The following is a 23,568-nucleotide window of genomic DNA, read 5'->3' as shown; positions in this document are numbered from 1 at the left end:
TAGGGTTTTGAGATCAAGCCATTAATCGAGTCACTCTTGAGAACCAAGCAAAGCGAGAACCAAGCCCAGCGACTACACACGTAAAAAGGATAAACAGTTTTAATCAAACTTAAAATTTCAATCGTGCAAGTATTTCAAGTACAGCGTTACAAGAGTCAAGAAACAGGACTTTACGTCATCGCAGAAAACCAATGTAGTTTAACCACCATTATTAGGAAATCAATCATTCGGGAAATTCTTATTATTTTTTGCTTATACTAAAGATATAGTTTATAATACTTGAAGTGTCGTCTTTTTCCGGGCGGCACATCAAAGATATATATCCACCTTTTAGGAAGTTATCCTTCAGTATCGATATTAAACGGCTTCCTGTGTACCTCAATTATGGTTCCATGAACTCCCTATCCTTATCCTTATCTATATCCTATCCTAATGTCTCAATTGCCTTTCTCTGTGGCTTATTTGCCTGGCTTTAGCAACTAGTTTTAAAAAGCATTTTTGGGATCAAGATGAGGTTTTTAGTAGCGGAATTGTCCCATTAAATTGTAACTCCTACCGTTATTTTTTCTGTTCTAAATTTATCTCGAGACGTTACGGAACGACAGTCGACTAAAATCCAATGTTGGTGTATGTTATCCGAATAAAGTATTTATATCCTTGTGCTATTATTGTTTATTTAGGGGCAATAGTGTTGTTTTTGTTTTGTTTTCGCTTGAAAAGACTGGACTTCCATGCGTTCGCAAAACACAGTTCCGAGAAAATCAAGGAATAAGACTTTGTAGCAAGACATGACACACTGAAAGTCCTACATATTAGTAAAAAAAAAATGCAAATGTCATCTTGTTCTTTATGCTGAACAATCGCCATCACTACAGCTCTGAGGTCATTGCTAACCTGCACACCCCACATCTATCAACTCTAATCTTTGTTTATGCGTAGAGTTTCCGTTTCCTAACATTTGTCATCATCTCTCAGTAAACACCCAGGTCCAAGAATAGCAGGATATTGATGCTTAAATCTAAGATTCTGGCAGACTAGGGTGATAGGTGACAGAAGGCTATAGCTGGTTGTTTAAATGGCCAAAAAATCAGGTATGTTATACTACATATACTCACTTCGGATCCCTTAATTCCCGGTTTATATTTAGTATAACGGTAGGTTTCAGAATCTTAACATTAGCAGACCTCAAAGTGGTCAAATTGGTTTCCCAACTCGGCTAAAACATTTTCACGAGCCGAACGCATGACCATTATTTGTTGATCAGGCTTTGCGCTGATGGGCCATGCGAACGGCAAACAGCGGAAATCAATGGAAAATTAAAAACATCAGACGTGATGCATACTGTCTGATACATTAAAGCCGTTCTCCCCGAATCTCGAAAGGGTAATTACACCAGTTCACGAGTTTATTTATTCAAAACTAGTTAAGAATTGATGTATGCATGAAAGTATGTGTCCTGGGGTAGTTTTTAGGGTAACCAGTGAGCCTAAATAGAGCTCGATATTTCAACCTCACAGAAAACGGCAAGGAGCTACTAACTATTTGCGTTGCTTCACTTTTGCAATATAATTCGCGAGAACAAAACTATTCGCAAGTAGTGGTTGTCCCTGGCATTCTACCGGGATTCCTGTACCCGTAGATAAACCGTGAGAGGGAGCGTTGAGCCTAGGACGAGTTCGGTTTCTTGTAACGTCAAATTTCTTACTCAACACAGGAAACCCAAACAGACTATTAAATGCTCGTTATTTCCAAACTTTACTTGAGGGGAGGTAGGGGGCGCTTTTTCAAAGTGGGCGCTAATTGGAGTTGGGCGCTAAAAGGAGCATTCACGCCAGTCTCCTCCGCAGACATCTTGGGTGTTTCTTTTTCTTTTTCGGTATTTTTATGAACTTTTTCTTGAACACGCCACAGGAAGCCCGAATCGAAAAAAAAGCATTTTTCCACACGAGACGCCTGAGGAGAGGGCTACCTTAACGCGGTACTTTGCAGTGTTTCTACTTATTTGTGTGATATGAAGATAAGTTACGAAAGTTAATTTCACTAGAAGTACCGTACGAGAACGGCTATATCTCATTTAGCCTTTTGCCTTTGCTTTGCAATTAGTTCTAACTGTATATGAGTTTATCTCATCTCTTTGAAGTAGCCTCGCAAGGGATTTACGTGTACGATGTCGTAGCTGATTAAAAGGTGCTCGATAATAAAACGGCTCCTTTGCCTCTTGGTAAAATAAAACTTGTTCTACAACACACGTTAAGGCTGCTTTACATCTCAAAGAGCTCTATGAATTATTTTGTGTCACAAGTACCATTTCGTACCTTTTTTGTCTGGCAATTCACTGCTACGTCACCCCTTGCATCGCTCGACTTAGCAACACTCTTACCACTTATATGCATTATAATTTTGTTCCCACAACCCACTGTTTTCCCTCTCCCTTCACCCCGTGTAGCATGGTACGAATACCCGCTTTTAACAAGATGTTCCTCTTAACATGACTTTGCTTGACTTTGCTTGCTGGGGGGCGCGCATCCAATATTCCAAATATTCGGAAAAAACATTTCCGAATAACCCCGAATGAGCCGCTTAGCAGGCTAGACATTTGCTTTAATTTTGCAGTGTCATGCCCCAAACTTCGATTAACGAAAGATATGTCGATTCTTACGTGAGAACTGCGTGTTTGGCTACAATTCCTCAGTGAAATAGTGTGCCTTAATTGCATTTCTCTCAAAGAGATTAAATAACGGTTTTATTTGTGTTATCTATAGAAGTTCTGTTGTATGATTTCCATTTATTTCGAATCTGATACCTCGAAATGACTATATTTAAACGTTGGTACAATGAAATTCTCTAAACCATCCATTGACAGAGTTTTAATGATGATAGATATAACCAAATCCTTTCAGATATTTTAGTTTATTTTTAGTACTCGAATGTTGTCTATAGCAAAAAGTATTACATACAATTTGCACAATGATAAGGCGCGGCAAAGCAAAGGATGGTTGCTCAGATTTGAAAAGTTCTACAGCTTTTGTTGATAGAAAGGTTTTATCTATTTTTGTTGTTGTTTTTGTTTGGTTCGGAACAGATGAAAACGCAAAAATGACATGAGTTGAGTTAGTTTGTTCTGTTTTGGTTGGTTTTCAGTTTTTCCTCCTTCCACAAAAGCAAACAATTTTGGTCTAAGCTAAAAAGCCTGTGCCTTCACCTCGACTACAAGAATACTTGAACTAACCACTACCAAATAAACCACTTCACTTAACTTTATTGTGCTCTCTTGAAAAGATTACACAGCGTTCATAGCTTTACGAGAGATGATATTGGGGATATTACATTATATGGCGGCTTCAATTTTGGCGGTACTGGCTACAACACTTTCAGGTTGTTCCATAGAGAAATCGCTCTTGGGAGAAAACTGTTCTTTACTGTACTGTTCTTTTTACACAAGGACGGGAGAGTATAGGTATGCTACGCATATATGACAGCTACGGGGTTGTACGTGATTTGTATTGAATGAACAGCTAAAAAACATCCGTAAAAAAAGACAACTCATTTATCAATTACCCGCTTAGACTTAACAATGTCATCTCTTTGACCCTTATATGCATACGCGATTGAATTCTTGGCATTGGCTTAATTTGAGCGAATGCTTTTTGAAGGTTACTTGTCTTTTTTGAAGCAGCGGATAAAACAATTTGTGTCATTAAATTTCGCAATGTCTAAAAAAATTTAATTTTGTTGAATATTATCGACACTGTATTGCTCAGATGTCTTTTTATTTGTCATTTTTTGTTATCGTAACGCTTCGCTATATAGTTGCGCACATTAATATTTGCGTAAATGGAAAATTATAGCAATACTCCATTATTTTTAATTCCTTGGGTCCCATACCCTTTTCCTAAGAAACCAGAACATAATAATAATAATTTAATACATCATATATCATATGGCGCAAAAAGCATGTGAATGTGATCAAATGTTTTTGTTTTTCTGTCCAAATTACAAGCCAATAAAATTATAAATATTACAAAAGTGTAATTGCAAACATTTTCTAATGTAAACATTTCAGTCGACTACCAGTTTTTTTAATGTCATTGCAAATATTGCATCCCAAAGATTCTTCTAATTCAGATCAATTCGCGATAAAACCAGCCTGCAATTAATACGCCATATCGTATATGCAAACAAGGAATAACTGATGACCTATTAACGATAAAAACAGATTTTATTGAAATAAGAAAATCTCTTCCTTAAAGTTACCTCCTAAAACGTCCCCTTATACGTGCTTGTCTGTTATCAAAAGTCCATGTACTGATTACATTTCAATTACACTGAAAAACACCTTATTGAATTAACACGCCTAGAAATCATTCGACGTTTTCTTTATAAAGTCCCGTCTGGTTGACAGCCGCGTCTTTTCGCTCGCGGTCAAAGTCGCGGGCTATCGAGTTTTGACGCACGCTTCCGTCACGTCCCATACAGTATTTAACTTACGAGACAAAAGATTTATCGAAGTAGACACGGGGTCGCGACTAGAGCGAAGCTAAATATAATAGACAGGCAGCAATCTGCCCCCATTACCCCTAAAGCCGGCCAGTAGAACCACCACGGAACGACATTGGTGGCGACTTTCGGTAAGCTTAGAAAACGTCGTGGTTTTGCAGAATAACGTAAAGGTAAGATCTTGTTATATTTCCTTCATTTAATTCACACCCTAGTTGTTGGGTATTTTATATTCGAGTCTTGTGCGTTTTGATTTGTGTGATTTGTCAAACACATTGGTAGAATGGAGGGGCGGTCATTGATGAATGGATGTATTTTGAGTGAGAAAAAGTGGAAAACTTGTACATTGTACCGTAAGTCACTTTTAGTTACGCGAGGCTCTGTGCATTTAGGTAATCAGAAGAAAATAACTAGGAAAAATATTTTGACAAATTTTCGAATAGACCAGCATATATATTTATGAATTCCTTTTTGTCGTTATTCTACAGCTGGTATAACGAAAGCTTAGAAAAGAAGATGTGGTTAGTTAGAATGCAAAAAATTCGAGCGTGTCTTGTGTGTTCCAAGCGTGACAACCAGAGATCAACATCCTAATTAAAGAATTAATCATCGGTACATCGGTATATGTTGATCCCCTAAGAGGCTGTGTTGCAAAGAAATTTAATGATTAAATATGTTATGTTGTTTTAGTCTATATGAAGTTTAAAGTTGTTTGAGCGCTATTTCCCCAAAGTATACACTGTAAAAAGCTCGTATTTATTTATGTAGCTCAAAATATGTTTTTTTCTATTGTAAATAACGAAAAAAAGTCGGACTTGTGGAAAAAAAAGCATCCCGAAGTCACAACCTAACGTTAAGCATCAATTTCAATTAGAACAACTAGAACATCTAATGTGACAAGGAGACAAAAAACTGGGGGGGGGGGGGAGGGTTGCGAACGCCGCACCCGCCCACACACGCACACACAACGGCCGAGGGTCCACTATCGGTTCTCAATAGACGTGCTATTTGTAGACAAAACTATAATGCATAAGCTAGATCACTCTGGTGTGCAGCCAAATCTGACATTAAACGTCCCTTAGAGATACTGCAAAGGCATAAAAAAATCTCTTTGTTCTTTCGCGGTTGGTCAGATTTTTATTAGAGAACCCCCCTCACGGTCCATTTTTTCGGATTCCGCCCCCCCCCCCCCCCCCCCCCCACCCCATAAACATCCTGGGTACGGACCTGCATTGTGCAAGCTGTCGCGTGTAGGTCAAACTCTGGGCGAAAATGGCATTTTGATATGATTTTAATGGCGACTCCGTGTGTGTAATTGGCCTTGCACTTGGCATTACACGGGCAAGAATGCACGCTTGGTTAATTGTTGCTCACGAATCATGCACATTTGGATTGATTTTCGATCAGGCTACATGAAGATCGAAATAGCACCATACCTTATAACAATAATTGGTTTGTGAAAACAGAGATATGTCGATAAGCTTGCCTAGAGCGCCAATGATATCCCAAACGACCCGGCCCCTTGAAAACTGCTTTTGTTTGTAACAAGAATGAAATCAATTTGTTAGCACGGCAACATCACCCTATGCCTTTTTATATAAATGGAATGATAGTTTGATAATAGTATATGATTAGACAAACATGTTGTTTTTATGTCTCTCACGATTGTTTTATTCTTAATTGCTTTCTCCTCAATTTCCTCCTTGCTGTCGTCTTTGCTTTTGAGATAATAAAAACCGTAAAGAGCTAATTTAATGAGGGTAACGTCAGTGACACATGTCAATCACTTCACGTCCGTTTATATGAGAAACAGCATGTTTCTCTTTACTACCAGGATGATATTAACCAGAAAAATATAAGCAGTTACAGAACAAATAAGACATTTTGACTATGACTGACAATGGCATCCACATGCTCAAAAAATCCATATGTTCTTGCATCACGTGACCATCTCAAATTTTCTTTAATCTACAAGATAGTGTGCGCTCCATGTCGATCACGCTACGTTACAAAACACACGGTCTATTTGCAACTGCGGAAAACTTTGAAATAACCATGCATAATTGAAGTCTGATACTTTCCTGAATATGTTTGATCGAGGGGCAAACGCTGCCACCCCCACCCCCTTTGGAAAATGCTGGATCCGCCCATGTAACCTGGATCCCCTCCCCCCCCCCCCCCCCCCTCTTAGTATCGAGCGGGAGCATAAAATGGCGGCGTGATTTGAGTAAGTTATATTGCGCAGGGAGGGGCCCTCCCCCCCCTCTTAGTATCGAGCGGGAGCATAAAATGGCGGCGTGATTTGAGTAAGTTATATTGCGCAGGGGGAGGGGCCTTGTTGCTCGATCCCAGTGATTTTTTCCATATCAAACTTTTGGTGTTATTCAAACTCGCTCGGCCGCTTTTTTAGAGACTGAGACTAGGAGCTGTGTAACCTGGCAAATTACAAATGGGTTTTCTCTGAGCTATCCAAGATGGCGGACGAAGAGCGATTATTTTTGGAAAACAGGGCTATTTAACCTGAGATTTCTGCTTATAGAAGCGAAAAATACCTATTTTTCTCATGAAATACCCCTGTAGGGGCTAGATCTTTCTTCTGCCAGCCTAACTTGTGGAAAAAAGCCCTCGTAGGTATTTTAATCGACTACGTCCTTGTGTGATCCTGATGCTGAAGAGTACAGAAACACCCGAAGGACGAGAAGCTAAGTATTCCTTTCTAATATTTCCGTTTTTTGTTTGTATAATTTTGGCGCAATTCTTATCTAGATAATCTTCACGGGTTGTTTTTTGGGGATCATCTTGCAGAATCTCGGTAAACTTAGGCGGGAAGAGGTTCAAAAGTTTAGTCGTCTCGTTTGCTTGTTCATGATAGATATCTACTAAAATGATGGTGCAAGGGTATTTGACAAATTTTTCACAAGGTCCTCCATTGAAAAAACAAAGATTGGCTTACATGCTACCTCAAGTCCGTGAAATCGGGCTGTGTGATTCTCGGGACTCTAGAATCGAAGAGCTCGAGAATCAGCTGTCAGAGCTAAAACATCGACTCGCTGATGTTGTCAAAGAGAGAGATGGCATGAGAAAGGAGCTAGGCAAGGAAAAAAAGCCCTTTCTTCAGCCGAGAAAGCCTTTTTGTGACCTTGAGCCAAAAGCTCAATTTCACAAAAAGTCAGAGATTAAAAAATGGCTTGAGAAGCAATTTGAGAAGCTTCCAACAGATTGGAAAGTTGTTGAGGTTTGTTTAGAATTTTTGTACACATGGAAACAACCTAAATTTACCAATTCTGTTATAATGGCATTTGTTTATCATAAAATGTTTCCTTATCTCTAGGTTCAACTTGAAGTTGGTCAGTTTTGCCCTACATTTCAATGTTTCCTTATCTCTAGGTTCAACTTGAAGTTGGTATGGTCAGTTTTGCCCTACATTTCAATGAGAGGGTTGAGCCTGAGGAGATTGACCATAAAAAGATCCAAAGAGCTCTCAAGGTAGGTATTATAGAAGTACATGTACAGTACTGTAGGTTTCTTATTTTTTCTATATTTAGATTATTTTTATAATCTCAGGCCAAAGATGATGGTGATGTTTCTGACTCAGCATACCATGAGCTAAAGATGGTAGCTGGGTCCAGCTTGCCATCACTGTATGGGATACAGAAAGAGAGAAAAGCTCAAAATGCAATCATTCCTATTACAGAATTTGAAGGGGTTAGTCTGTTGATAGTCTTAATTCTGATTTGCTTTGTGCACAGCACATTTTGCATCCTTTAAAACAAGCAAATACTGTACAAACCCAATAATTCATTAAACAAAGTTTCTCCTTTCAGAATGCAAAAGGATGTTCAAGATCCATCAAGGACATTCTAAGTTATAGTTCAGATGTCATTGGAAATGCAGGGGGCAATGTTATAACCCTTCGGTTTTCTGGTGATGGTAGAAAAACCACCAAAAAACTCGGGAGTGTTATGACAACCTTCTGCTTTCCAGCAGAAAACTCTGTTAAAAGAAGCCCAGAAAGGGAATACTGTATATCTATATATGATGGTGAGTTGGTTGCAGCTAATTTATTGCAGCTGTAAGCGAGAACAAATCTTCCTAATGATATAGTCAACTAAAGCCATATATCTGTGAACACTTTTTATTATAGGCAAGGAGTCATATGACATCCTAAAGGCGACCTTGAGAGGGGTTTTTGATGAGATGAAGGCCCTAGGGAGAACTGGCATTCTTGTTAATGGCCTTGAATACACTATTGATTGGTAGGTTTCATTTTTTTTGCAACCAATAATCTTATGATCTGGCATTAAACAGGACATATGTAACTTTTATCCCTTTTTTAAGGGTGATGTGTGCTGACTGGAAGTTCATGGCGTGTATTCTCGGAATTAATAGTCCCTGTGCCTTGTACTTCTGCATTTGGTGCGAATGCAGCAAAAGGATGATCAGAGACTTTTCTAGTAAGTTTTTTAATTTTGTTACTTATATAATGAATGTTATGTAATGAATTAAATGATTTTTGTTTTTATGAATTATTCCATTGTCAGCTATATTATAAATAACTAGATAAATTTGATAAAAATTTCAGTCCCACAATGGCCCATAACCAGAACCTTAAACCAGTGCCGTGCACGTGTTGGGTGTCCAAATGCCAAGGGAGTTCAATGTTTACCTCTCGTGGACATTGAATTTACCAAGGTCATACCCGACACCCTGCACCTCAAATTGAGGATCATGGGAAAACTTCTCAACCAGGTAAAATTATGCTTATTTAACAAATTCAAATCTCCATTGAGCCATTTTTTAAAAAAGTTCCTGGTATATATTAAACTTCTAGGTTGCTTGCTGGGCTATAGAGCAGAATGTTAAAAAAGCCATGGAAGAAGCAATAGAAGCTTTGGGTAAATAAAAATTTCATGTATAGGGTAAATGGGTATAGGGGATGTCTTATGGTGATAATCATTTTGTTTTCTTGCCATATTGTATTTGCAGGTGTGAGGTTTTGTTTCTATGATGTCCAGGATGACAGTGGCAAAACCACAACCAAGTGGAGCTCTTTGGATTGTAAGTAAATAACTGACTAATAGAAAAGACTGTTATAATAACTGAAACTAATATGAAATTACTATAAAGTTTCGTTATTTATTTTCTTTGAATCCTCTTTTCCTTATAAAGGTGATGATTTGGAAACTATCATTAGGGGGCTTGATATCCATGCCTTCCTAGGAGACATGGAGAACAAGTCCATCACCAGCCTTGACTGTCTGACCAAAGCCCAGCTAGTGGAGGAATGTAGGAAGTTCCATCTGAGGTCGACAGGCACCAAGGACTTCCTACGTGCCACACTCAAGGATCATCTTGACCGCAACAACATAGTGTTTGAGGTATGATTTTTATTTTCATTATAAAAAAGACCAGCACACCCAGGATACTACTGTGTATAAAGCTAATTTAACAATTGCTTTGTGTTTTGTAGCCATCGTCCACTCCCACTTGTGAGAAAACAGTTCTTAGCATATCAGAGCTGACACAAGTGTGGAAAAGTTTGATGGTCCTCACTGATGCTCTTGGGGCAAATCCTGGAGATGAAGCATATCTTCGAGCAGATGCTTTTCAAGAAAAGGCCCGCCAATGGGGAACCAAATTTAGAAAGGCCACATTTGATGAGGTAATTCTACATCCCTGTGGTTAGTTGAACTGGCAGGACACAAGCCTCATTTGATCATATGTCACTGAAAAAATAACAAGTAGATATATTATTTTAATTGTGCTTTCTTTTATCTCTCCACAGGATGTAATTCCATATATACATGGTAAGATTAAAATGAGATTCCTTAATTGACTTGGGATCTCCGAGACCAAGTAATTTTATGCATTTTTTTCTCTACAGTTCTTGTTTATCATGTCCCCCAATTTTTGGAGATTCATGGCACGATCCACCAGTTCAATTGCCAGACAGTGGAAAAGAAAAACCACATGCAGAACAAGACATTCCACAGGGGTAGCCAGAAAGGGGGGAAAAATAGCAACTACACTGTACAGGTAATTCCAAGTGAAAAAAACGTCATGTTATCTAGACTAATCGCTTGCTACAACTGTGTATTTTTATCTCTATAGATCATGGAGAGGGAAAACAGAAAACTGTTCAGTAGGGAAAATAATTTGGAAAGGGTCAAGAGAAAATATCAAAAGCAGTGAAGACAAAGAAAAAATGTATTTATTTATTTATTATATTTTTGGTGCTATTTATTACTGTTGTAAATATCACTATTTATAACTTGTATAACTATTTGTACCCACATTATTATATAAAGGCATTAAAACCATCAAAACAATCTGTATCATTCCCTGGATCTAAATTCCCCCTCTTTATTTTCGACTGGAAATACAGTGAAATCGGTTGAAACAGATGTCAACAATTAGTTTATATAGAGAGATTTTAACTTACCGAGCCATAGTTGTGAAGCATATTCCGTCTACGCCGTACGAAGCTGATCTCCAAAAAGCTCAGCGGGGGATACTTGCGCTCTAGCGGTCGACACATACTAGGCCTTTCTTCCTCTGACCCATATTCAGAGATGTAAGTACAACGGGGACACGAACTATGATCATAATTTATCCTTAGCTCGTATCCTCATGATATCCACATCTTCGAAGATGAGTCAACTTCACATATTGTACTCGAATCTGGCAGTTGCCGAGCCATAAACTCCGTACCAATAACGGTGCCAAACTCGACAGCAGTGCACGGGAACCGAATATTACGGGTCCCTGAAAAATCCAGCTTTCGTGAGGTAGCAAAAGAAAATGTCCCTTTACCAAACAAAGCGGAAAAACCCCCCTTTGAAAGTGGGACTTTCACTTGTACTCTCCGAATGAGTCCCGTGTCATTCTCGGGTGTACGAAATTGGAGCTCATCGAACAGTGCATGTCGAATCAGCCACAATTCCTTATCCTCGGAGCAAAGAATGGGAAGCTTTTCTCTTGCTACCTCACTACTGTCGGGGTTCCCAGCATTCACGGCTAAATAGCATGACAACTGCGGATTCAATGAAAGAGAAACCGTAGAATTATATCTATCGCTGTAGCCTTTCCATTTCACAAAGGCATAGTCTCCCTCAACGTTTAAAACTCTCTCTATCTCCCAGACTTTTTCTTCTTCCTCTTTCTCTTCTTTCACGTACGTATCAACTGAGGAATGGTCTAAATATTTGACCAAGCGATCCGGTTTCTTTATAATTCTTCCACTACGAGTCTTTAGGGAATCAGTGTTTGTCGCCATGTTTGTTGGAGAAGCGCGAAAGGGGAAACTCCAGTACTTCTAAATATGGGCATATATGACCATATAAGGCACAGCGAACGAAGGACACTATCCGTGGGGAATATGTTTGATATGTGCCATAAAAATGAAATACACTTGGCTTCAAACAATAAAAAATCACATGTTTTGCTTTTCAACAAGTTTTTATAGTCCTCCCCCATAGTCGTAGCATATTAAGAAAATTCAGCCAAAAATTGTCGTTTTTGCCAAACGCGGTCACCTCCATATAAGGAAACTAATATTTTTACCGCAGATGCTTCGTAAACATTATAACTTGTTTTTAGAAGAGAAAAAAGTGACAGTGACCATCTTTAGTCAATGGAGAAAGTATCTGAAAAGAAACTAAGAGTCCTCGGTACCAGTCCCTCAAAACGACAACGTTTTCTTCATATGCAGGCCTCGAATTATTGGGGGGGGGGGGGGGGGGCAGAAACATTAAGAAAACAATGGCCACGCCCCTCCTGGTCATTCCCTTATAATTTTCGAAAATATTGGGGGGCACGTACCCCCAGTGCCCCACCCCCTGCTACGGCCCTGTTCCCATACTCGCTGCATCAACACTTGTTTCTTCGTTTCATAGCTTAGCCTTGAACAAAAGCTTATAATTCTGTCACAATCCCCAATTTCCTGTTTTTAGACTTTTCGAAGCCTAAATGATGTTGATCGCCTACTCCTTTGTTATTGTTTATCATTGAAAATACAGCGGTTAATTCGCAATGAAACTTCAAAGTATTAATACGAATAATGAAGTTTGACATGTTTTTTGACGATATTTGATTGAAAATATTTTTGTTACTTGCTTGAATTAGCCGTTGGAAATGAATGATTTGTGTGACTCGCCATTGAGCGAGAGCATAAAATGGCGGCTTGAGGACTGCTCCATCGTGTCAACATTAGTCTGCGCAAGGAGCATGCGCACCTTAACCGTGGACCAGCATGCTGAGGCTAAAAACACTATGTCTTCTCTAATGGCACTTTCCTGAGCAAATAAGCCACGGTGCTTTATAAAGTCCCAAGACAGCCGTATTTTATCATTTGGGTTCAATCGTGTATGAGGCATGCAGTATCTGTATCTGACTCTAGCAGCGGGAGAAGCTGAATTATCCAAATTCAGGGTGGTAAGGGGTATTTTCGTGAAACGAGATTTGGCCATTTTTCACCCTACGAGAAATGTGAAATCGTCCATTTCGACGCCCGTGAAACGTGGTTTAACGACGGCCATTCAGGACCATCAAGGCCATTTTTCGGTCCGTGAAAAAGCCATTTTGCCCGGTCCGTGAAACGTGATTCATACCATCCTTTACCAGCCTGCAAATTTTGTCTTGGGTTTTGAGAAAGGTTATTTTTAATTATTTTAAGCAGCTAAACCTTTTTTGATGTACTTAATAACATAAAAATAACCTGAAAACTGATCGATTATTCTGAAAACCAAATAAATTTTTTTGGTAGTATTCCTGTACATGAAAGTCAGCACCCTTCCTCTATTATGTTATTAGTTCATAAACGATGATAAGACACGCGTAAGTAGCTTTTAAAAGAAGTTATCGCATAGGTACGGCTGCTGGTAATTTGTCTGTTAAAAGAAGCCGAAAGCATCGTACTTTAATGCTTCCTGATCATTCCTAGCCTTTTAAAGGGACAGTGCCGGGAAAAGTATGCGCATGCAAATGATCAAAAACAGCTCAATTCAAGTTGTTTATCGTTCGAGTAAGGCTAAATTTTCCAAAACTGTGCCAGTTTGCCTGATACAAAAGATCTGGTTTATACGCGCGTTACTGGAACTAGTAACTAGTAAAAGAATTGTTGGCTACTAATTTTAAAACCCTCCGGACAAATTAAAAACAGCTAATCGGTGTGGAGCTTTTAGCACATTCTTTTCATACTAACCAGAAAAAAAGGGTAGAAAGTATATTTTTTTTTTAGAAAACGTGTGTCTAATGGGTTTCCTGTGGTGCTGGCGTTCGGAAGCACAACACAACGCTACGCAACACCAGACAACGCAACAATACGCAACACGGCAAAACAATACGCGCAACACGGCACAACAAAACACAACACAACACAACGCAACGCAACGCAAAGCAACGCAACGCAACGCAACACAACACAACAGACTGAACTGCAAAACAGTGCAACACAACAAAACACAGTATAGCACAACACATAAACACAGAACTGCACTACACAGAACAACACAACATATAACACACAAAACTACAAAAAAGCAACACAGTATAGCACAAGACATAAACACAGAATACATAACCTGTACTACACTGTACAACACATCATACAAGACAACACACAGAACTGCACAACACAGCACAACATGTGTTCTATGTTGCTATTAGCGGATATCGCCAAAGAACAAGACTGAACAAGAGTGTGAGCACTTCTCCAGGGTTAGCGAATAATTCTTGAAATCCGCTTTATATATCATAAGTGAGGCTAAAAAATCGGTCATAAAAATTGTCACGTACGTAACTCTGGATTTGAACTGAATTAAATACAAATCATCTTAGAGAGAAGCTGCCGCAAATCCCACTTGAACTCGATAGAGCATTCCGGACTCAGCTTTTCTGCCCTGTCCTGTTCTTTGTTGCTCTTACAGTCAAAGAGTACTATTTTATCGTCACAGCAAACCACAATTTTTGGTTCCCTTTGGAGTATTCTGTCGCATTTCATTCATTCTGCGGTTAGTCTAGGAAAATGAGAGACCGGGTACCAGTGACAAGACGCCTACATTTTACGTCACGACATCTTCTAGATCCTTGATATAAAACAAAATCTGATTTGCATTTGAACTTCAACTTGTGCGAGAGGCTACAGCGAGCTATAAATACTAGCGCGGTCCTAGATCCATTTGAGTACATGGAATATAATCGTTGGAGTTTTGTGAGTGTATTACTGACATGGAATACAAGTATACTCCCGTAGAAGACTTCTCATCTAATGGTAGGCAAATCATATTTGTAGGTTTTCTAAAAATAATCTGAGTCGATGCTTATCTTTTGCGAGCAGGTCATGAAGTGGGGCGATTCTTGTAATCATGTAGTTCAGTAGTTTTAACTAGTTCAGCCGTGTTCGCTTTATATTCAATATCAGGCCTATCTAAAAGCGAGGTGATTGTTTTAATCATGTACAGTAGTTTTCGACCACGTAATATCATTCGACTTTTTTTACTTACAGTAATCTTCCTGGTTTAAAGTGGAAGTCACAGTTTGATATTTTTGTTTAATGTTTCAATTTATAGATGAAGGCGTTTTTGAATTTGCTTGTTCCTCTTTTTGTTATTTTAATCAAATCTTAAGAAATAACATGCTATTATTTCACTAGGTTTCGAGAGCCTTCAGGTATTTCTCATATTTTGCTCTTGATACAGGTAACGAACCAAACGTATTATTATTTTCACAAAAGGTTGCTATTTTCCTTTCTATTAATAGTAACGCGCATAGGATCCCCGCCAGAAGCCAGACACTTTTTTCCGTCATACGTCATGCATAAAGACCATGCGATTCCGGAATGATATTTTTGCACTGTTCTTATCTTGTTTACTATTTCACCGACGATAAGTCCAAGCTTAAGTTTGGGAGAGCCAAAGGTCAATGCTTAGGGCAATGCTTCGTTCTCTATCTATTGCTTGTATTCAGTCCTGAAACTTTCTTTTGTTATGAAGTTTATGAAAAGGTGGTCAAACAAACCAACATGGCCGCCGTTGTTCAAGCACACGCTTTTATTTTCTCCGAGTACGCTGAAAGCCTAGTGCCAAATGTGAAGGATCGATACCCGAAAAAGTTTTATTGTGTCACCGCTAATGATAGGGGCCTGGAGAGGAGGTTAGCACCCATGCCAGAGGCTTCGAAATGGTTTTGCTATCTTTTCACAGTCTGTGTGTTTCGTTTCATTCTTTCCTTTTTCCTTTTTTGTGCATCGATGAGAGTATTTTTTTTAATCCCATGACAAGTTCCTACAAATCAAGTAACTAGATAAATGCGGCATCATGCAAAACGGATCTATCTGACTAGACTTGCATTCAAATTCATTTTCTTGGAAAACATTTTTCTACTATTTTTAGGGATACACATAAAATAAGAAACAGTTTGAAATCATACATTCTTGTGAAGAAAAAAAAAGCACATAGAAAATGCAAAAAGAAAATGCTCCAAAACCGGCGAAATCAAACATGCTTTTGGTGGAAAAAATCGTAAAACGAGATTTTTTTAAAATGTTTTTAAGCATATTTTACGAATAATTTCTTCTCGTTACAATGCGACGAGCGCTACCGTGGCCACCTTGATAGCTTTCAAGAAATAATCAATCAAAACTGTTTCCCTCGTGTTTATTGGCTAATTTAGCAGTAATCAGTATCAGAAATACCAATATCAAAGTTCATACAGTTTTCCGCGTATCCTATTTTCTAGTTCACTTTTTCCGGAGTTGTCTGGGAATAATGGAAATGTTAAAACCGACAGTCACGTGACCAATCACCAAACACAAGGCCAATGTTTTAAAGAATTAAAATTCTTTTGGACTTTCATATTATTCTTTTTCAAAGGATTTTATCTTTTTAAAATATTTGCTTTAACATTGCCATTTTAATAAATTATATTTTTTAGTTAAATTTTTGTTTGTTCTCTTTTACACTCTCTTCGATCTTTGTATGATAACGGCCGTCTCAGGTCCACAAAACACTGTTTCCCTCGGTCCAGGGCCATAGCACTGGGAGCACGTGCCCCCCAATATTTTGAAAAATTATAAGGAAATAACCAGTAGATGATACGTGGCTGTGCCTCCAATATTGCAAAATTTTCGGTATTGTGCCCCCTCCCCCCCCCAATATTTCGAGGACTGCTACGGCACTGCGGTCTCAGGGCGCGTTTTTTTTACTCGTGATTCCGAAAAAGAATGATTAGAATAGAAAAAGCGCGCGTTCATCGTTTATCCCGCGTTCCCATTCCGGAATGGAATGAAGGCCATTCTGAACATTCTCTACCAACCATTCCCATTCCAGAATGATAGGAAAAAAACGCGCCCTTAGTCAATAATTGTTAAGTGTCATACCCCTTGCTTGGGCGCGCTACCGTGGCCACACTAAAGAGGGACACAAGTATTTCTGATACTGATCGGCTACTGAATCTTCTGTACATTAAGCAGGTGTTTGACCTCAGAGATTTGAGACAGCCACTTTAGTATGTCTCGGTGTACACAATGCAGCGCTTGAACGCTTCTTTTGAGTCTTAAGTGAGTACTTGTCCTTAACAGGAGCTATACTAACACTCAAGTACACTAATATCGGTATAATCCTCTTCAAGGTTTAGTGTGGCAAAGTGTATCTATGGTACATGATGGATGCTATTTTAATAAGCTCTGCGTGGTAATGAGACACAAAGGTCATAGCACCTTAAAAACCTTGCTGGCGCCGATTTAGTTTCATCAAAGTACCACCAATATATTTACGAGCAAAGAAACGTCAACAGTTATACTTAAAACTAATTGCGCGATCATGACGACTTTGCAAACACATCCCGCCAATTTTCGGGACCATTCTTGGGCCCTCATTCACATAGACTTTCCTTATGGAAAGTGTCATAGTTATAAAAGAGGTAACAGATTTACATTCTAAAATAATTATGGACTTTACAAATCTTATTTCAATGTGCTTATTTCAAGTACAGTGAAACCCTGAAAACTCGAAACCTTACGCTTTCTATAGGTCATTCTCTATACATTACATTCGATATCTCAAACCATTTCCCTCCCTATAAGCCGTTTTCCATACATTAACCTCGATATCTCAAACCATTTCCCTTTTTTCTCTGATAATCGGAATTTTCAATATATCAGTTTAACCTTCTCTTTAAAACCAGACAGGGTTTAAAGTAACTGTTGTTATTTTTATTTTAAGAAAATTTTTCAGAAATTCTGTTCAAATTTTTGGCGTTAGTAGCAGATCTTCGTAAAAAAAACATAGAAGTCTTGGTTTTTATCAACCGAGTGGTATAGCCCACAATGCAACACGTGCGTTCATTTTTAAAACACGTGCTCGCGGTCTCGTGGACACGTGACCCGCGTGTATTTATACACGTTTAGCAGCAATAAACCGGACGTGAGACAATCCGAGTACTTTATCCATGTTCTGGTAATTGGCCTTTCTAGAATGAATGATCTTAACATCATGTAATAGACCAGAACGCGAATATATTTTTATAACACTTTTAAAAAGGGCTTACCATCTTACCATCAACTTACCATTAAGAAATTTGATTCTATAATTCTTACGCAAGGATTGATTGTCATCAATAAGAGTTAAGGACCATGGCTTTTTCTTGCTCTAAGATCCTTTTTTGTCTGCCAACCGGTAGAGACTTTTGCCCGCAAGGCTTTCTGGGTACCTCTGGAGTTTCCGAGGATGATTGTGACCTTGTTTCAGACAGCACATTAGTACGTCGTCTTACAACTTAGACTGTGTCTAAGACGCTTGGATAAGGCTCTGTCCACACGTATCCGGCCGTATCCAACAGAATGACGTAAGCGTATTCAAGTTTTTCCGGATTGCGTTCCGGACAGCGTCATGCTAATGTTTCAGGGATGATCAAGAGGTCATTTGTCTATATGTTACTATTATGTTATCTCGAATAAAAGGTTATTAACCTCTGAGTGTTACATTCAAGTGGTACTGCTTATACTAAGGCCACGTAGTACACACAGATATCATCGTCTGTGCGAAAATAACGGGGAGGGATTAGCTCGTTATATTGGCTATACGGGGACGTGCTGAACAGAAAACTAATTTTTACTTGTTACCTGGTATTTATTATGTTATCCGTTGGGGATCTGTGAGACTCCCTAGTAAAGTTGTTGTCCAAAACACGGCCCCGAATCTTGATTGCTGTCCTAGATAGGGTATGAATATTGGTGTTTGTTATCCTTAGGGAATGTTTTTTTGGTCGATAGTTTTTCCCCTAAAGGTGTCAGAGTTGCAGATCCTTTGGCGGTATCCCCATTGTTAACCTACCAAGGCATAGAACATCCCCCCCCCCCCCCTTTTTCAAGTGCTGAATCATTCTCTTTCTAGACAATGGTTATGTCGTCTGAGTGTATAGGAGAAGGGGGCAGCTTTACTAAACTTCAACCGAAGGTTTACAAAAGACAATGCATTTTACACCAACCCTACACCCATCAATGATATCGGAATAGTAAAAGCAGATACATTCTCTACCTAGACAATAGCTTCGTTGCTAGTATATTTTAATTCTAGCTCTTATAATTTTCATGGGAGTCAGCATTCATTTGAAAAGATGTTCCCAAACCGTTTTATTGCCAGTTCACTGTTGCATTCTTATCAATTGACACCGACCGAACGTGAGGCAATTACTTGTTCGTATGCTGATAGCAAACGCTGATGACAAAACGGGTTAGGAATGTAAGATGAATTCAAGCAGAGTTTAATGCAGGCATTTCGTCCTTATCAATCAATGCTCAGAGCAACAAAGATATTTGATATTCGGCCTGAGGGTTTATAAGCACGCTTGGATTAGATGAATCAGGGATTTTGGGGAAGATTAGATTGTGTGTGTATAAGTGGATTTTGTTCAGAAATTCGTCACGAAAAGACGTGAGCTCCGCAACACGTTTTTGTCGTTATCTTCATGAGAGCTCTGCTGTGATCAAAATTTAGTGTACAGAAACTACTAAAATTTGGCTATCGAGGCTAAGAAACCCGCATTTGGAAAGATCGCCAGACAAGGTTGGATTCTCTGTTCGTTTTTGGATTGAATTATAGTTTCCACAATTTTAAGGTATGGCGATAGTTTGTTTATGGTACTGTACGGAATCCAAAATTCCCCAGTCCATTGAAAGTTGTAAGCTGAGTTTATTCAAGCGTATTTTTTAAGGATTAAGCCACTTTGAATGGCATTCAAAGTAAAAACAGATATAGACGGTTCTTGAGAACAGCCAAAATTTCAACCGGAGACAGAAACGCTGATAGATAAGCCAATCATTTTCGAGTTACACCTTTAGTTACTTAAAGTACTACGTACTATTCCTTGAGGGGAAATAACATCTATAACTTGTTGACTACTGTTACATATGTGTGATGTAAACGACATGACAGCCTAACACAACAATCCTGGAATGGCCTCTGCATGGCTCAAGATAGGATTTCGTATTCCCTTACTCAAAAGAAGAAAAATGCAAAGCCTAAAAACGCCAGCGAAAAACATCTGCGTTCAATATAAGACTTCAACACCGTGTGCTAAATAACAATTCCAAAACGCCTAAAACAAAACCCCTTGTTTTATACAGCCTTTTTGCAAATATCTTTGGTGCTATATCAATTAAACAAAACTAAGGAGTTTCCCCAAACTCTCTTTTTTTCCATTCTTATCATAGTATCAGCAGATATTTTATACCGTTTCATGCCCTTGCGAGATTACGGTGGTCCCACAAAGATGTAGCATCTTTAGGTTAAGTGCCTCTCGAGCTAGCCTCAGATGTTTGAATTGTACATGCCTTCGACCAAAAGACTCTCGCGCGTCAGAATCCGGGTACGCGCAGGCAGGACTTCCCCAAGGGGGTGTGCACAGGCGAATGGATATCATGTTAGACCGGTTTTTAGTGGTCGATAGTGGGAGGGGGGGGAGGGGGGGTGTTCCTTCCGCCCCAACCTCTAGCTACGCTTGAATTTCTTATAAGAGCTTCTGACTATCTTAGTGAGTGATTCTACAATGATATTTTGATACTTTCCTTTGTGGATTAAACCATTCCTTTGTGAAGGTGATAAATCTCTCCCTCTTTTTTTTTCTTTGCTTTCTTCTCGGAGGTATGTCAGAACAGTTATTCTATCACTTTCTTTCGAAGCCGTTGCGATTTTATACATAAACTGTACTAACACCACGAAACACAATAACTCATCATGCTAAGCCTGTTTCTTTCTAAATATTCTGAAGTGTATCAGCATCTGTACCATGGCTTCCGTGACAGCCTTCACACACAGTCACGCCACACAGTCACGCGACTGATGAAATTAACAATTTCCAAATCAACACTGTAATTAATGCTCAATCCAACCTTCCAGTCTGTAAACCATTCCCACTTATATTCCTGATACATCTGCTTTCTCCCCCAGATAGCAGCATGGGTAATAATAACAACAAGGTCAGGGCTCAAGTGACCGTCGTGGAATCCCTGCCGAATGGGGAGAATCATCAGGCCGAGAGGGACCTGGAGCCGAATGAGGAGGAGGCCTGGGGCTGGCGGGGGTTCAGACCACGTTGTTTGCAGTTTCTAAGATCTCCAAGATGGTTTTTGGTCTTTATCAGTTTATTCAGTTTGTTTCAAGGTAAGGAAGCGGTCTGCGTAAAATATACGGTATGTATTTTGGTGTGGGACATCCAAGGTCTCTCTTGTCCATCCACAAGCTCCTATAAGTAGTATAAGTTGCAGTGACACTACGCCCCCCAGCAGCCTAGCCAGGATTTTTAACAAGGCCTCATATATTACAACAATACAACTGTATTTTTGGCAGCTAAGGGAGGGGTACCGGCCCCCCTTGGCCACCCCCCCCTTGTAAGACAAGCAATGAGTCTAGGTTAGACCACTTGCGTTTTGTTGATTTAAAAACCGGTACTTTATTTTCCGTCGGGAGCGTTTACCATATTTTAAGTGACATAGACTGTCCCAGGGGATGAACTAGGAGAAAGTAATTTAGCATTTCACTATTAAAAGGTTTTAACAGCTTGTAATCTTCCCTGGAAGGCTTTCTTCCTTTTCTATATTTTCTGACGAAATTCCATCCCATTTTGCAGCAATGGCGGTAAATTCATTCGTAAGTATCGCAATCCCGACCTTGGAGCGACGGTACTCGTTCAACAGCAAACAGACAGGGCTTCTTGTCTCAGCCAATGACATCACTGCGCTGATTCTTGTCAGTTTTGTCAGCTTCTATGGTGGTTACGGACACAAGACCAAGTGGTTGGGTTTCGGAGGGATTCTTACGGGCCTGGGATGTGTTATGTTCAGCTTGCCTCACTTTATGCACGAGAAGTACAACTTGGAGGGGTGTGAGTACGATGTCATTTAACTACATTTGGTGCTTTTTGATTGGGCCTTGCGGTGAGGTGGCGTTATTGGAAGCCATTTCAGTGCTGACCATTGAAAACGCATCAAAGATATTAAATGATTGAAGCAAGAAGGAAATCGGCGAGATGATATCCAACTACTTGTCATTTGAACTTTCAGCGGTGTTACGCAGTAGCAGCGCCGTCTGCTCCCTCAACTCCACCACCCCGCGACAAAGTCCCGGATGTAGCAACACAGATGAGCTCGCTGACAGCTCCTACATGATCGTATTCATCTTTGCCCAGCTGCTTTCGGGCGCAGGGACCACCCCACTGCACACATTAGGGCCAGCGTACATTGACGAAAATGTCTCGCCCAAGTACTCCTCGTTTTATCTTGGAGTTTTCTTCTCCACGGCGATGCTGGGGCCTGGGTTTGGAAACATGATTGGAGGGAAACTATTAAGCATTTTTGTGGATATCAAGCAGGTATTACAAATTTAACAGCATCCGTTTCCCTTTTTATCCCCTTATTTTTCCTAATTCCAAATATCTAGAGTGTTACTCGAGATTCATTTTGAGATTTTCATTTCGCTTAAATCATTGTCAATCCACTCTGCCTTGGCCAGGGCTTCTTCCTATTGCGATAGAATAAAACAACCATGAATAATTTAGAATGTCTAAATTAATCTTTAATTAATCTTTCTTCTCCTTTCTTTAACATCTTGAGATTGAGAATTGACCCAGAGATCAGCACAAACGGGACCACTGCCCCAAAAATAGAACAAAATTCGACATCCACGCAAGTCGGGCCCGATTGTTAGCTTGTGTTTGTGCTTTGCGCTTTAGACGATCTAAAAGCCGGTTATCAAAACTTGTTTTATTTTGCTTCAAGCCTGCAGGAGTCCGTCTCAGTCCCAGGGATCCTCGGTGGATTGGCGCCTGGTGGCTAGGACCACTGGTCAGCGGCTGCTTTCTATTTCTGATTGGTGGAATTCTATTGGGGTTCCCCAGGCAGCTGCCAGGGGCAAAGAGAAGGCGAGATGAAGCTATTGCTAAAGGCATTATACAAAAGAGGGACCGGACCACCGGGAACCTTGCCGATATTGTCCCTGCTACTAAGAGCATGTTAAGGAATGGGACCTACATGTTCCAGAATATGGCGCTCACGGCAAGGTTAGCATGGTATTGTGCGTATTTAAGCGTATGTCTCTTTTCATTATTAACATATGATAAAAATTATAATCAGGCGCGTATACTTAGGATTGGTGCCATACGTACTATGCGGAAGAAGGATCTAGGGGGAGGGTTTAGGGGGTTAGCCCCCCCCCCCTTTGGGAGGCTAGAATGCCAAATGTAACAAAAAATACCCCCTCTCCTCTTTGTCACTGAGCCAAACCCCCCCTTTTAGCGAAAAGCTAGATCAGCCCCTGATGATTATAGAACAACACTAGCTCTCTGATAAGCTTTTAGCGCATTTGACTGGCATTCTTTTTGAATTGGTCCTTAGCACAATTTTACTAACACTTTTGATTGGTCCTTAGCACAACTACACTAACACTTGTTCTGATTGGTCCTTAGCACAACTACACTAACACTTTTCTGGTTGGTCCTTAGCACAACTATACTAACACTTGTTCTGATTGTTTCTTAGCACAACTATACTAACACTTGTTTAGATTGGTCCTTAGCACA

General features: G+C 39.6%; 2 protein-coding genes and 1 long non-coding RNA gene across 9 annotated transcripts in view; 2 read left to right on the top strand and 1 right to left on the bottom strand.

The window, feature by feature from the left end:
- Nucleotides 1-1,016: 1,016 nt before the first annotated feature.
- The window catches only part of LOC5508751 (solute carrier organic anion transporter family member 4A1-like), a 28,927-nt gene continuing 6,375 nt past the window's right edge, over nt 1,017-23,568 (top strand). Inside the window, exons 1-5 of one of the 5 annotated variants that reach the window (XM_048728278.1) lie at nt 1,017-1,091; nt 20,943-21,155; nt 21,622-21,876; nt 22,055-22,362; nt 22,769-23,049. In XM_048728278.1, the coding sequence (XP_048584235.1) occupies nt 1,076-1,091; nt 20,943-21,155; nt 21,622-21,876; nt 22,055-22,362; nt 22,769-23,049 (1,073 nt within the window). In that variant the 5' untranslated portion in view covers nt 1,017-1,075. Of the gene's footprint in view, nt 1,092-4,431; nt 4,671-14,157; nt 14,768-19,358; nt 19,612-20,942; nt 21,156-21,621; nt 21,877-22,054; nt 22,363-22,768; nt 23,050-23,568 lie in introns of those variants that run through there. The other 4 variants (XM_048728279.1, XM_032377502.2, XM_048728281.1 and 1 more) reach the window with 4 other exon arrangements.
- Nucleotides 6,866-11,564, top strand: LOC125563224. Of its 3 annotated transcripts, none has more exons than XM_048728282.1 (13): nt 6,868-7,983; nt 8,062-8,202; nt 8,322-8,538; nt 8,642-8,753; nt 8,836-8,951; nt 9,080-9,246; nt 9,329-9,392; nt 9,484-9,555; nt 9,667-9,875; nt 9,968-10,159; nt 10,283-10,304; nt 10,382-10,533; nt 11,372-11,564. In XM_048728282.1, exons 1-13 carry the CDS (start codon nt 7,903-7,905, stop codon nt 11,516-11,518), a joined length of 1,692 nt encoding a protein of 563 aa, XP_048584239.1. In that variant the 5' UTR covers nt 6,868-7,902; the 3' UTR covers nt 11,519-11,564. The 3 variants fall into 3 exon arrangements, with proteins under 3 accessions (XP_048584241.1, XP_048584239.1, XP_048584240.1); XM_048728283.1 differs by lacking the exon at nt 11,372-11,564 and adding an exon at nt 10,609-10,826 and having other exon boundaries at nt 6,872-7,983; XM_048728284.1 differs by lacking the exon at nt 8,062-8,202 and having other exon boundaries at nt 6,866-7,983.
- LOC125563225 lies at nt 9,870-11,372 on the bottom strand. The gene is made up of 2 exons (XR_007308240.1): nt 10,940-11,372; nt 9,870-10,223 (listed from the first exon to the last, which is right to left on the bottom strand). It is a non-coding gene; the product is annotated as an uncharacterized LOC125563225 (long non-coding RNA).

Source organism: Nematostella vectensis, chromosome 5 (genome assembly GCF_932526225.1).
Source record: "Nematostella vectensis chromosome 5, jaNemVect1.1, whole genome shotgun sequence".
NCBI lineage: Eukaryota > Metazoa > Cnidaria > Anthozoa > Actiniaria > Edwardsiidae > Nematostella > Nematostella vectensis.
This window is presented reverse-complemented; position numbering and strand designations above follow the sequence as displayed.